The 14,936-nt window shown below is 39.2% G+C and overlaps 1 protein-coding gene across 2 annotated transcripts; it reads right to left on the reverse strand.

The window, feature by feature from the left end:
- Positions 1 to 1,817: 1,817 nt before the first annotated feature.
- On the reverse strand, positions 1,818 to 13,196 carry LOC141611750 (uncharacterized). Of its 2 annotated transcripts, none has more exons than XM_074430365.1 (6): positions 12,785 to 13,196; positions 5,582 to 5,690; positions 5,389 to 5,480; positions 4,737 to 4,995; positions 4,474 to 4,617; positions 1,818 to 2,148 (listed from the first exon to the last, which is right to left on the reverse strand). In XM_074430365.1, exons 1-6 carry the CDS (start codon positions 13,129 to 13,131, stop codon positions 2,041 to 2,043), a joined length of 1,059 nt encoding a protein of 352 aa, XP_074286466.1. In that variant the 5' UTR covers positions 13,132 to 13,196; the 3' UTR covers positions 1,818 to 2,040. The 2 variants fall into 2 exon arrangements, with proteins under 2 accessions (XP_074286466.1, XP_074286467.1); XM_074430366.1 differs by having other exon boundaries at positions 1,818 to 2,136; positions 12,785 to 13,195.
- Between the last annotated feature and the right edge of the window lie 1,740 nt (positions 13,197 to 14,936).

The raw sequence follows: 14,936 nt of genomic DNA on the forward strand, positions 1-14,936 counted from the left end.
AGTGTGCGGAATTCATGACTGGTTGTTGGGCGATTTGGGAACGTCGTAATAAGGCTATCTTTGAGGATGGAGAGCGGAAGGTGGACTGAGTGGTGAAGCAGACAAGGGAGCTTATGGTTGAAATGAGAGAGGATAAGGAGAGATCTGGGATGCGTGCGAAATGGCTAGTGTTAGTGTAGCTGAGGACTTGAGTGTGGAGAGGTGGATTAGACTTGGGATTGGGGTGAGGAAAATTAATGTTGATGCTGGAATTATGGAGGGAAGAGGAGTAGGTTGGGGGATGATTTGTCGTAATGATGAAAGAGAATTGAATGGTGTGAGGTACTTCAAGAAAATTGAACTATGGAGGCAAAGGAAGCGGAAGCAATAACAATCTGGGTTGGATTGGAAGCTGCAGCTCGACGTGGAGATAGGAGAGTGATCGTGGAAAGTGATTGCTTAAATGTGGTGGCAGAGATCAAGAATGAAAAGAAAGGAAGAAGAGACATTCATTTAATCTATGAGGATATATATATTCGTTAGTTCTCTGTTTGAGTCCTGTTTTTCGTTTGTTCGTAGAAATTTAAATAGAGTAGCTCAGGAGCTAGCATATTTAGATCCATGGTTTATAGGTTGGAGGTCTTGATGGGAGGAGTTTCCGCCAACTATTGTTTGTTTTGTCGAAACTAATTTGAATTATATAGAGTAAACCTGTTTTGGGTTTCTTTAAAAAAAACACAGATGTTTTTAACATGTTTTCCATAAAGGATAACTAGAAACAAATGTTTGAATGTAACACTGTTTAACATGTTTTCAGCAAGCTAGCTTTTTTTGTTGAGTAAAAATCTTGGTATAAATCGTTTATAACATTTTTCGTTTGTCTTGATGTGGCTGACGGAGTCGTCGTTCTGTTCATCTGGAATGATCTCTTGGACGGTGGGGTTTTTTCAGTTTAAGAAGTGACGTGGTAGGTTCGAGTTGGGGTTCGGTAGTAGTGTTGGTTGGTTTGGATGCTGTGGTCTCCACTTCAATCTTCTTATATTGTTTAATCTTTGTTTATTTTGTCTTTCAGTATTCCAAATAATTTTAACCTCCTATTGGCTAAGGGTGTCCTGTCCCTTATACATTGGGGTGGTTGTTCGTCACATAATTATCTCATTTTGGCTAAGGGTGTCATGTCCTTTAATCATTGGGGGTGATTGGTCGTCGGATTATTAAGGGGTTAATAATGACGAAGGTAATATTGCATCCGGTTTGTGTTGTTTCCATCTCCTTCCGGCCTAATGAGATGGTTTTGGTTAGGGGTCTGTGCAAGTTGATTTCTACATTGTTAGCTATCTTCTTACTCGCTTTTCTAGGCTATGAGTTTCTTGTCCGTATGGATTGTTTTCCAAAGTGTAGGAGTCTTCTCTCCTCTGGAGGTAGATCTTGGTCTACTTTCCGCCTTTTCTTTCTACGTCCTAGTGGCATAAGTGCACTTTGCGTTTTCTCTATGGTTCAAGGGTCTCGTTGGTCTCTTGATGTTGTCTTTTTTTACAGCTGCGAAACCAAAAAAAAAAAAAAAAAAAAAAAAAAAAATTGTATAAAAGAACTGAATTTGTGAAATAGAAGATGGTCAGGGATCGGAGTAAAGAACAAAATTTAGGGGTATAATTGAGGATTATAGAAAAGAAGGGGTACAAGTTAGAGAAGTCGATAACTCTGGGGTACCAGTAGAAAAACCCAAATTGTTTCCCCCTATCACAAATACGACACCTCATGTTTTTCCCTAAACCCCAGCTTTGTAACCTCCAATCCTACATAGACCCTATTTTGACAAATAATTTAAGATCGACACCTTTCCACTAATTATTTTTATTTAAAACATTATCTTGAAAATGTTCCGTTAATCGCAACGTTTCTCAAACAATGGCATCTCTGATCATGGATGGTAACTGGCAAGTGATATGGCTCATTCGACATCAACAATGGCCTAACATATACATGAAGGATCATCAATTATACAAGAAATGAGAAATGAACAACTTCTGTGTCTAATTGTCCTCAACAAACCCCTTCAGACTAAAGCTTAGATCTTCCAGGCTTCGGATCGTTGGGGACGATAATCACCTTCCCAATTACTTTTCTATCCTTGATGGCAGCAAATGCAAGATTCGCCTGTTGGACACACTGATATAAGCTCATAGACGAACAAATGAGTTAAAGAGAAACGGCTACAAATTGCACCTAACACTTCGCACAACATGCTGATGTAGAATCATCTAATATTAAGCCCTAATTCAGCGAAAAGAGTAAAAGAGTGTACGAGTTTTCCACACACTGAAGGATAAGTTGTGAACATTCCCAAATGAATTTGGCAAATTTCCCTAACCCACTTTTTGAATGATGGGATTTAAAGGAGGGGAGAAATCATACTTGGATAGTGGATGTGACTAAAGTCTTAAATTACGACCATGCTCATCCAAGGTCATGTGCTAGATCATGAGGCACTTGGGTCCATCTTAAACACTTAGTAACTAGAAAGTTATCATGACCCATCTACAAAAGAGGTCAAGTGATGACCTCTATGGTGAAACATGACCTCTTTTGTAACAGAGTATGTGTCGACCATTGATTAGTTGGACACAAGTATAGAGGACAAATTTTGTTGGTAGGAGGGTTGATGACCTAGGTGGTGACCTTCTCAATGGAAGTGTGCAAATGGGTCAAAGTAATAAGTGGACTGGTGACCCAATTAACTTCACTTTTGGATGGGGATAGTCAAATAGTATGCAACAAAAAGCAATTGGGAGATACTCCCTCCTAGGGATGGCAGTGTCACCCTGTGGATATCCATTCACCCGAAATTAAATGGGTGGGATATGGATAACGATTTGTTTTTGAATTTAGGGTGGGATATGGATATGGGTAAATTTAGGGTGGGATATGGATTATAGTCTATCACCCGCTTAATCACCCGTTGGATATCCTAAATTAATTTTTATGAAAAATTAATAATAAGTTTTTAAAAATATTAAAAAAAAATTTGATATGTGTTTCAAAATAATATGTTAACTGATATGTGAGCTAGAAGTTGAAAATTGAGACATGGTTATAAAATATAAACCTCGTTGGCCTGAGTTTAACTATAGGCTTGTGACTTGTCAATGTTTTTCACTTATTATCTAGTTGCTTTACATTACCTATGTGAATTAATCTTATTTCAAGGGGCCTGAGTCTAACTTATGCTAACAGATATGTGAACTAGGCTTATTCCACTATAATCCAATATGTAAGATGATTTATTTGGTGATGTACGCCTTTTAATTTTATCGTCTTAATTTTTTTTTACGCTATATGGTCTTTAAATTTTATAAGCGTCAAAATATCCAACGGGTGCCCGCTCCACCCGCTTCACCCGGTGGATATGGATATGGATGAATGAAAATATATTAAATGGATAAGGGTGGGATATGGATGACCATAAATTAAATGGATATTGATATGGATATGGCTTCACCCCATCCATATCCCACCCATTGCCATCCCGTCCCTCCTATCCAGATCAATTTGGTTATAGTTGCTTTTTGGTAGTCAAACTTCATAAACTTTGACCATGAATACCGTTACAAATAAAAAAAATTGAAATGCGAAACTTATACATGGATTTGTTATGGTAAAAAAATTCATAAACTTCAATTTTTTTTAAAAAAAAATTCACGTATAAATGAAGAAAAATGCGGTCAAAGTACCGCCTCGAAGACCACCCAAGAGCAAGTGTAACCTTTTGTCTGTATAGGAGGGAGTATTAAAAAGAAAAAAAAAACAGGTTGGACTATTTACCCTGAAGCAAAACGCCGACAAAAGGTTAATAACTCTTATTCCATCCTAGTCACCGCTAACTCGCTAAGTACTAACACCAATGGACACTGACTCAAAGCATACCATCTAACACTAAGTCAGGTAATCATATTAAAACCAAAGAATATTCTGAAGTAACAAAAGACATGAACTACATCCCAAGCCTAGCAAACTAAATCCAGATGATCTTGCAATTTCAGACTACTTGTTAAATAAAAATGTGCCTCTTTGACAAACACTAATGTTTGTCTTCGGAAATGAAAACTAAAGCAAAGAAATTAAATGCATATTGCCAAGAACCTCAATATTCTTTGGGTCATCCGAAAACCTCTCTGTATTGTCCATGGTATTCAAGTTTGGTTCGAGACTTGACCTTGGAATCTGATGTCTCAGCTTAATGTAAGCAGCTACATCATAAATGCAGCCAATACTGCCTCAGAAATTGGTTGTGGAGGTGTTCAAAACCTTAGTAACTCAGAAGCAATGCAGCATTATGGATACATACCGCCCCCAGCCCACCCACCTACCCACACACACACACACAGCATTGCCCTTCAAGAATAGGTTGTATTGCTATTGTTAACATCCTTTCATAAGCCAAGAAACACGAAACAGTGAAACACGAATATTGAATGTATAAAATCATCCACTGACCTCAGCAAGGCTGTAAGTATGAGAAATATTGATGGATATAAGACCATTGGCTAGCCATGAGAGTAGCTGCTGAAGGGATAAGTCAAGGACACTTGGACAGTGAATTCTGTAGCTACCCCAGTAAAGTCCATGCACAGTCCAATTCTGGCAGAGAAAAAAAATCAAGATAGTTTGAAGTGATGGAAGCAAAAGAGTGCCAAGTAGAAATAAAGGGGATGGCTGTCTAAAAAGAAAAACAGGTCCACGACAATAAGAAACCCTACCTTAACAAGAGCAACATTTGCAGGAATGACAGGAACCTCTCCACTTGCAAATCCAATGACCAAAATGTTAGCCCCCCAATTTAAGAGTTTCAATGCCTCCTTAGTGAGCTTGCCTCCAACAGGATCATACAAGACATCTACCCCTTTGAGCTTTCTAGCCTTAAGAAACTCTTTGACATTGGGAATAATGTCGCTTTGGCTTGGATCAACAACATGGTCAACGCCTAGTGACTTCAGAAATTGTACTTTCTCACCTCCCCTGGGAAATTAATTAGTAAAACACAAGTATAACTTCCAAATATTTAAACATTATACACTACCATCAAACAAGTACTCTAGTTTTCCTTTTTGTTAATTTTCACATGTTAGACCCTTTCGCTGCTACAGTATGCCCTTCAAATGGATATAGACTTGTAGATCGCAAAAACTTTCTGTTGGTAGTCGTTTCCTTAGCAGAATTGGATTTAGTATTGTAAATAAAACCACATGTCACTTCCAAAATTTATGGTCCCTATTTGATTTTGTTCACCAACGGAGATCGATTAATTTCTAACAATACATACTCGCTAAACTTAAAGAAATGAATGGTTAAAGTTGACAGCGGCTGGCCCCAAAATCAAATGAGAACTATACAAATTGATGGAGGGAATACCTAGCAACAGCTATAACTATGGCACCACAAACTTTTCCTATCTGAACAGCTGAAAGACCAACTCCTCCCGCTGCCCCAAGAACAAGTAAAACCTACAACATAGCACCCCCACACACAGTGAATGGGTTTATTCGATAGTATCGACAATCAAACATTCATTCAGAAGCGAAAAAACAAAGAAAATAGGTAATACCTGACCACTTTTAAGCTGGGCTCGATGAACAAGGCCAACATGTGAGGTCCCATAGGCAACAGGTAGTGCTGCTGCAGAAATCAGATCACACCCTTCTGGTACCTTGAACCTTTAATATTTGAATAAAACAAGCATCTTAAATATCTGTGTCAGCAAATGTCCACAATAAAATAATTAAACACAGTGTAGGCCCGTCAAGAAGTCCGCCTGTGAGTGTCTTCGGGCACTCACTGCCGGTCCCAAGCCCGGATAAAGGAGGAGGGAGCCAGCATAAAAACTTAGTCACATTTTATGGACATGAATCAGAATTTGAACATCGTTGGGGCGTCTCCTCAGAAGCGACGCGCTGCACTTCTTAGACCCGGGTGTAGTGAAAAGTATGTGAGGGTTGCTAGGTCGTCGCCCGGAAGCAACGCGCCATCTTTACATCTGGGGGTGGTGTCAAATAGGCAAGGGTGCGCTACATTTTCTAGACCCGGGTGTAGTGAAAAATTTGCAAGGGTTGTTAGGTCGTCGCCCAAAAGTGGCGCGCCACCTCGAAGTATGGGTGTGGTGTCAAATAGGTTTGGATCTAGGAAGCATGGTCAAGAGCGGGTAAAGAAATCAGGACATGACTTTAGGAAGGGTAGTAGGTTACGTTTTGGTACTTGGAATGTTGGCTCTTTGACAGGGAGATTAGCTAAGGTAGGGGAGGTTATGAAAAGGAGGAGAGTGCATATAATGTGTCTACAAGAGACAAAGTGGGTCGGAGATAAAGCAAGGGTGATAGCGCCTTGGGGTTATAAGCTTTGGTACACGGGTAAAGACAAAAGTCGTAATGGAGTGGGTATTGTCATTGATAAAGATTACATCGATGATGTGGTAGAAGTATCGAGAAAGAGTGATAGGATTATGAGCATTAAGCTTGTAGTCGGGGATGAGGTGGTGACTGTTATAAGTGCTTACGCACCTCAAGTAGGTTTGGATGCTTCTTTTCGACGAGCCTTTTGGGAAGATTTGGAAGAGGTTGTAGAACGAGTCCCTATTGGAGAGAAATTGATCATTGGTGGTGACCTCAATGGGCATGTGGGTACTAGTCGAGTTGGCTTCGAGAACATTCATGGGGGTTTTGGGTTCGGGGAGAGAAATGAAGCAGGAAGTGACATATTAGATTTTGCTTTGGCATATGACTTGGGTGTAATGAACACTTGGTTTGAGAAGAGACATTCTCATTTGGTGACTTATAGAAATGGAGGAAATGCTAGTCAAATTGACTTCCTTTTGGTAAGGAATGTGTGGAGGAAAGAGTACACCGATTGCAAGGTCATACTCGGGGAAAGTGCCGCAACACAACATAGACTAGTGGTTCTTGATTTTCGGGGTAAGAGAGACTTGAGGAAGAGAAAGATAATCGGTGAGGCACGAATCAAGTGGTGGAAGCTACAAGGGGGAAACCAACAAGCGTTTTTGGATAAGGTTGGAAGTAGCGATATTTGGTCGGATTGCGAGGAGAAAGATATTGATGCAACGTGGGATAAATTGGAGCATGTTGTAAAGGATTTGGCGAGGGAGGTGTTAGGGAAAACTAAAGGGAATAGACCATCAAGTAAGGACACATCTTGGTGGAATGATGTGGTGAGACAAGCGATAAAGACTAAACGTGAATGCTATAAGGTTATTAGGAAATGCATGAGTGATGAGAACTTTGAAAAGTACAAGGAGGCTAGACGAGCCGCTAAAAAGGCCGTACGGGATGCGAGGGCAAAAGTTAACCAAGAAGTGTATGACAGGTTGGACACGAGAGAAGGAGAGAAGGATATCTATAAACTGGCTCGCATAAGAGACCGAAAGACGAGAGATATTGGGAGAGTTAGGTGTGTGAAAGATATGGACGACAAGGTTAAGTTCGGGATAACGAAATAAAGGCTAGATGGAGTTCTTACTTTGATACTTTATTCAATGGACATCAGGAACAAGGTTTTGGGGATGTAGAGGTAACACCAAGCATGGTTAATCGGGAATTTGTACGTAGAATACAAAAGAGTGAAGTTAGAAAGGCGTTAAGGAAGATGGGGTCAAAGAAAACCGAGGGACCGGATGGTATACCCATAGAAGTTTGGAGGTGCTTCGGGGAGAAAGGGATCGAATGGGTAACCATGCTCTTCAACAAGATTTGGAGAAGCAATAAGATGCCATCGGCTTGGAGGAGAAGCACTCTTGTCCCTTTGTACAAGAACAAAGGTGATGTTCAAGAGTGTTCCAATTATCGGGGAATTAAACTTATGAGTCATACGATGAAGTTATGGGAGCGGGTAATTGAGCAAAGGCTTAGGAGGTGTGTAGACATCTCGGATAACCAATTTGGATTTATGCCCGGGAGATCGACTATGGATGCGATTTTTATCATGAGACAGTTGATGGAATACCATCAGGACAAGAAGAAGGACTTACATATGGTTTTTATTGACTTGGAAAAGGCATATGATAGGGTACCAAGAGAAGTACTTTGGTGGGCTTTGGCGAGAAAGGGTGTGTCGCGAAAATATATTGACCTCATAAAGGACATGTATGAGGGGGCTAGTGCAAGTGTTCGCACTAATGTTGGGAGAACGGAAGAATTTCCTATTACCATCGAGGTGCATCAAGGTTCCGCACTTAGTCCTTTTCTCTTTGCTATAGTTATGGATGAGTTGACAAGGGATATTGAGGACGACATCCCTTGGTGTATGATGTTTGCTGATGATATTGTGTTGATTGATGAGACAAAAGAGGGGGTGGAGAGAAAGTTGGAATTGTGGAGGCAGACTTTAGAGACTCGTGGATTTAGGCTGAGCAGGAGTAAGACTGAGTATTTGAGGTGTCAGTTCACTAAGGTGGCGGGGTTGAGATCGACAGAGGCGGGGAGTACTATTTTCGATAGGAAGGTTGTTGAGGGTTCGGATTTCTTCAGATATCTAGGATCTATTATTCAAAAAGATGGGGAGTTAGACGGAGATGTGGCTCACAGAATTAAAGCGGGATGGTTGAAATGGAAGAGTGCTTCAGGGTTTTTATGCGATAAAGATATGCCCCAAAGATTAAAGGGGAAATTTTATCGCACGGCAATTAGGCCTGCCTTACTTTACGGCTCCGAGTGTTAGGCCGTGAAACATTGTCACATTCAAAAGATGAGTGTGGCGGAGATGCGCATGTTGAGGTGGATGTGCGGACATACAAGGAAAGATCGGTTAAGGAATGAGGTGATTAGGGAAAAGGTAAAAGTGGCGCCAATAGAGGACAAGATGATGGAAAACCGACTAAGATGGTTTAGCCATGTGAGAAGGAGACCTATGGACGCACCAGTTAGGAGGCTCGAGACTTGGAGAACAGAAAAGGTCCCTAGAGGTAGAGGAAAGGTAGAGGAAGACCGAGACAGACATGGTTGAGAGTGATAGAGCATGATATGAGAGTTCTGGGGCTTGAGGAGAGTATGGTGACGGAGAGGGCACAATGGAGGGAAATGATACATGTGGATTTTTAGTATTTGATGTTTTTGACATATTTAGTGTTTTTTTTATTTAATTTCAAGAAATTAAATTATTTATTCTTCTCTCCTTTATTGCACTTTTTTACCAAACACTTTCTTATAGATTTTACTTGGTTCATTCCGGATCCTTAATTTTATTTCCGTTTGTAAAAATCGTTCTAATCTTTTCTCTCGATTTAAATTTTAAGTTTTTATAAAAGAAATCCGGAATTCGATTTTAAAATCCCTAAGTTTACCTTGACTTTCCATTACATTTCCGTTCTTCCCTTTTGTTTTTCATCTTCTCTTTTTTATTCGCATTTTGAGATGTGCGTTCACCCATGGACGGTTCGAAAAGATGATTCATGTCAGCCGACCCCAAATCATTTTGGGATTAAGGCTCTGATGTTGTTGTTGTTGTTGTTGTTGTTGTAGTGTAGGCCCGCCAAGCAAGAATATTGACTAAGTATACTCCTGTATTCTATGTGGTATTCATATTATCTGACAGGCAAAATGCTTAAGACGAGATTTGGAAAAGCTAGAGAGGTGCACTTCAGAATACATCCAAAGAGAGTTATGCAATACTAACATCATTTCCGAAAATATTCTAACCATCTTGACTCTTTACAAAACCTTCTTTCCAGGACTTTATACATTCATATATATATCTACAAGTGGTTATTTTAAAGGAATCTCCTAAAACTTGAATAATCCTTGCAATTCTGTTGGTAAAGTACTCGGGGTTACTTTTAGAGATTAATTGTGTTAATTGCCGGTCCATTTGATAAATTAAGAGTCACTTTTGATTGCCTTAAGTGATGAGATTCATGAGAACATTCTAACACTTGACTGAGTTTGTTAACAACTGAATCAGTTATGAAATCAACATCATAGAAGCCACCAGATGCATAACATCAAATTGAACAAGACACGAACGATGAAGAACATATACTCAAAATTATTATATTTCAGAAACTTATCAACATAATATCAACTCTAAATCAATAAGACGTGTAATGAGGTAATGTGTGATAATCACGATGATCACAAAACGAAACAGTTAGGAATCTACAGGTGATGAGTAATTGAGCAAAGTAAATACACAAAAACCACTCCAGAATGTTATAAAAAAAGGTTCTACTTTTTAAAAAACATAACTACTATATGTAACTTCAGTAATGTCGACATCAACAACAGTTGTAGGTTTCAGATTAGAAATATCTATCTAGCAAGCCAGTTTGATAACGCTCTACTACATTAGTACCGATTAATGTGACCATAACTTATAAGTTGTCAATTATTGCCGTTATATAGCTGATTGGGCAATGACATGGCGATGGAACTCGAATTTAAAGAACAATCAGATCATCAAACGTTTATCCTAGCCTCTAGTCTATTTCTCCTATAATCCTCTCCCACCTCTCTCAATATAAGAGTTACTGAAACGTTATTCATCTTCCATCACCAAGTTGTAACCGACAACAGTTATCGATCACTCCCTTTTATTGTATGTTTTACAATCACATTACATTGATTACTTTATATTTGATTGATTGTGTTTATATGTTAATTGGTTTTTTTATTTGGCCAAGGTTAGGAACTTTTTACTCCAAAAATTCATCCTTTGCATCTTTATAACTGTTTATTTGCTTGATTATTGTTTTTGAAATTCAAAAGTTGATTTTATAGAAATGTTCAGTAGGATAGTTGGAAACAAATAATTGAAACTTGGATTGGTTGATTGGGTATGCGGTTGAACCATCTCAATCTCATGGCTAGACAGGTTAGGCGAGTAATAAGAGTTCGGGGATGTTTCAAATGGAAGTGTTAATATTAGGGCTGTTGAAGTTGTCGGGTTGAGTGTACCAAAGGGGCTTGAAGCTTATAGTAATTCTGGTAAATTTAGGGCGAAACAAGCTTGCAAGATAAATATTTCTAATTTGAAACCTACAACAGTTGTTGGTGTCGATATTACTGAAGTTACACATGCTAGTTATGCCTTGTCTCCAAGGAGAAGTGTAAGGCTAAATTAAAGCTAAGTTGAGGTGAATGTTCTTGAACCTAGTCGTAGTGTCTTGGTTGCACGGAGAAGTTTAAGGTTAAGCCAAAATTAAGTTGAGGCAAATGTACCTATTTGACCTATTCAAACTCATTACACTTGAAGCATCCAACGTAACTGGTCGTACTAGGGGGACATCTCCAAGGTTCAAAAGCCCCTCAACTGACCAATCTTTCAAAATACAAAAGCCAAAGTTCAAGATGGCTAGGACAACTTTGAGAAGAGGAATTTATGTTCCTAAAGTTAAAGGAGCCTCAAATACCAATGAAGAAAGGAGCGAAAGAGAAACAAGGTGTGTTAGGGGAGGCTATACTACTGAATCTGATCCCGCTGATAGTGATGGGTCATATATCCCATCTGATAAAGAGGGAGGTGATGAGGAGGCTGTTTTGAGGATAATATGGTGTTTTCAACCTTGTAGTATACTGATAACGAGGCTATAATCCATATGAGGAAGACGGGGGTGGACAGATGAGGAGGGAGGGTGTTCTCATAAGCTCTCAATCAACTACGGAGTATACTTATACATTTCTAACGGAGCCATGGTAAGTAACAAATCACAAGCATTTCATTGTAAATATTTCAATCAAATTAATCAATACGAAAAGAAACTAGAATAAGTAAATTGAAAACAACAACAACAACAACATCAGAGCCTTAATCCCAAAATGATTTGGGGTCGGCTGACATGAATCATCCTTTAAAACCGTCCATTGGTGAACACACACCTCAAAATGTGAAAATATAGAAAAGAAAAAGCGAAAAACAAAAGGGGAGTGAAACATAATACAAAAGTCAGGTAAACTTACAGGTTATAAAATCGGAGTCCGGATTTCTTTTATTAAATTAAAAACTTAGACTTCAAATCGAGAATAAAGATTAAAATGATTTTAAAACCGAAGTAAACTTAAGAGTTCGGAATAACTTAAAAGTGAACCAAGTATTAATATATAAGAAAGTTGTTGGTAAGAAGGTGTAATAGATCCAAAAAAAACAAATAAATTTTTAAAAATAAATAAAAACATTAAATATTTCAAATAACGTCAAATACTAAAAATCCACGTGTATCATTTCTCTCTATTGTGCCCTCTCCGTCACCATTCCCTCATCCAGCCCGAGAAATCTCATATCGTGCTCTATCACTCTCAGCCATGTCTGTTCTGGTCTCCCTCTAACCCTAACAACCTTTTCTGTTGTGTTCTCCCCTAACTGGTGCGTCCATAGGTCTCCTCCTCACATGGCCAAACCATCCTAGTCGGTTTTCCATCATCAATTCGACATCAATTGGACATAGTAGCGATAGCAAATTGAGGCAGGAGAATGTCAATGAGGGAACAATTCCACATAAGCAGTGGCGGATCCAGGGGAAATAAGTATGGGGTCCCTTTTATTTCAGACTACGCATATAAAAAATGACGGAAAAATATAGAGTACTCCCACAGTCCTGAGTGATTTGTTTACCTAATACATTGTAGGAGTGTCTAAGTCAACTGTTTACCTTTGTATTTTAGGAATGCTTTTGATGAACAATTTCATCCTCTACACCCAATTTGGTCCACTAAATATTGGGTAAACAAATGACCGTGAATGATGATATAAATCAACTAAAGCAATAAAAGGTAAACAAACGAATGAGAAGGAGTAAATAAAAAAGACATACAGCTCGGACTGATCAGCGACAAGGTATTGAGCAAAGGAGCCTAAATTAGCGAGAGAGCAAACGCGGTCACCGACGACGAATTTAGAGACAGCGGAGCCAACGGCGATGACGACACCGGAATAATCGGAGCCTGGAATGAAAGGGAGAGGAGCTTTCTCCTGGTATTTGCCCAGTACTTGTAGGTAATTAGCGTAGTTCAAGCTTGTTGCTGCCACTTTTATTCTCACCGATGTTGGCGTTGTTAATTCTGGTATTGCCGTGTTTCTTGATACGATTATGGGCGAGTTTTCGGAGGAGGATGGTGGTGTTGTTGGATCGCCGAGCTTCCGGACGATTAGTGCCTCCATTTTTGACGTAGATTTTAGAAGAGGCGATGGAAATGGGGGCGGGACTCGATTAAATGGAGGAAACTGACTAGACTTGTCAAATGGGCGGAGCGGGTGGGTTACGGCCTAGGTAGCACCAAAACGGACACGGACACGACACGGACACGTGACACGGCATCACATGAAATTTAGGACACGAGACACGTTATTTAAATTTAATAAAATATATATTTTGTAGTTATATATGTGTGATTTTATTTTTGAAAAAGTATTTGATATTAAATTTAAATAAATGAAGGTAAAATTTAACGTTAAATATAACTTATTCTCATTTCTAAAACCAAAAACCAACTTATAATCAATCTATTTCGACATCTCATTACTTGTCTAAAGAACATCATTTGCCCACCAAATTCAACTATATAACAATTCACGCCATTTACCTTAAATTCAACTTTCCGTTTGAAGGTGTGTCCAAATACCATGGACACGGCTCAAAATACCATAAATACCATGGACACGCGTCAGACACGTGCCCAAATAAAAGATGAAAGTTAGACACGGCTTTACAGGTGTCCGACACGTTTTGACGTGTGTCCGACGAGTGTCGTGTCCGACACGGGTGTCCGACACGGGAACTCCGATTAGGAGGAGTGTCCGTGCAACCTAGGTTACGGCTCCATCATTTCGAATTCGGCTAAAATACGAATATGAGTATACGAGTTTGTACACGACATGTTTATACGGGTTTGGCCGGATTTCGGGTCAGAAACAAGTACATATGTTTATTTTCTTTAATTTCTAGGAAAAATTACAAATAACCACCATGTATTTACAAGTTTTTACAAATAATTACCGCGTATTTGTTTTTTTACAAATAAAACCCAAACTTTTATGTATACTCCACAATCATCACCGTATATCTGGCCCGAGACACATTTTTCTTATTTTCCGACTCGTTAATTAGCAATTTTTGTCTAATACCCAAATTACCCTTTCCCTACATTACCCCTTTACTCCCAAATCACATGAATCCCTAAATCCCCAAATATATCGATCAATTGTTCACAGTCAACTGAGACCCAAAACCGTTGATAAATGCTCACAATCTTTCAACCTCGATCTGGAGAAGGGGAAGAAGTTGAAGGTTATTGGTTGCAAAAAATGTGGGATGAGAAATCAGCTGTAAGTCGGGTTATATATAGCATCTCAGTCGAAAATCGATTCAAGAGACAATACTCGATTCAATTCTGGGTTCGGTTCCGATTATGCGTGTGATGCAGGGGAGACCATGGTGGGGTGAACAAGGAGTAGCGGTGGTCAATTGGCATCGGGGTTGCGGCGGAGGTGAGGAACTCGTTGGATGGTGGTGCTGACCATCGTTTCTGGGCTGCCGCCATGGTGATGGTAGTACCGAATCGGAATCGAAAAAGTAATGGCAGCCATTGATGGTTGTACAGATTTGTGAAGTGAGGGTTGCTTTGATGGTGGGTGTCGATTTAATTATGGTGTATTATGATGGATTTGTGATAAAGAAGGAGATTAATTTAGGATGGCATGATAATGATAATGGTAGGTCTTAGGAGCTTGGCTGCAGATAATTTAATTGTGTAGGAACTATGAATATCTTGACTTGTGATCAATTGATCGACAGATTTAGGGATTTAGTTAGGGATTTGGGGGATTTAGAAATTCATGTGATTTGGGAGTAATTTGACAATTTTTACAAATGATCGAATGATTTCGGGAGTACTCAGGAGTAAATGGAAAGGGTAATTTGGGTATTAGACATAAATGGCTAACTAACGATTCGGAAAATAAGAAAA

This window comes from Silene latifolia, chromosome 11 (assembly GCF_048544455.1).
Source record: "Silene latifolia isolate original U9 population chromosome 11, ASM4854445v1, whole genome shotgun sequence".
NCBI classification, from domain to species: Eukaryota; Viridiplantae; Streptophyta; class Magnoliopsida; order Caryophyllales; family Caryophyllaceae; genus Silene; species Silene latifolia.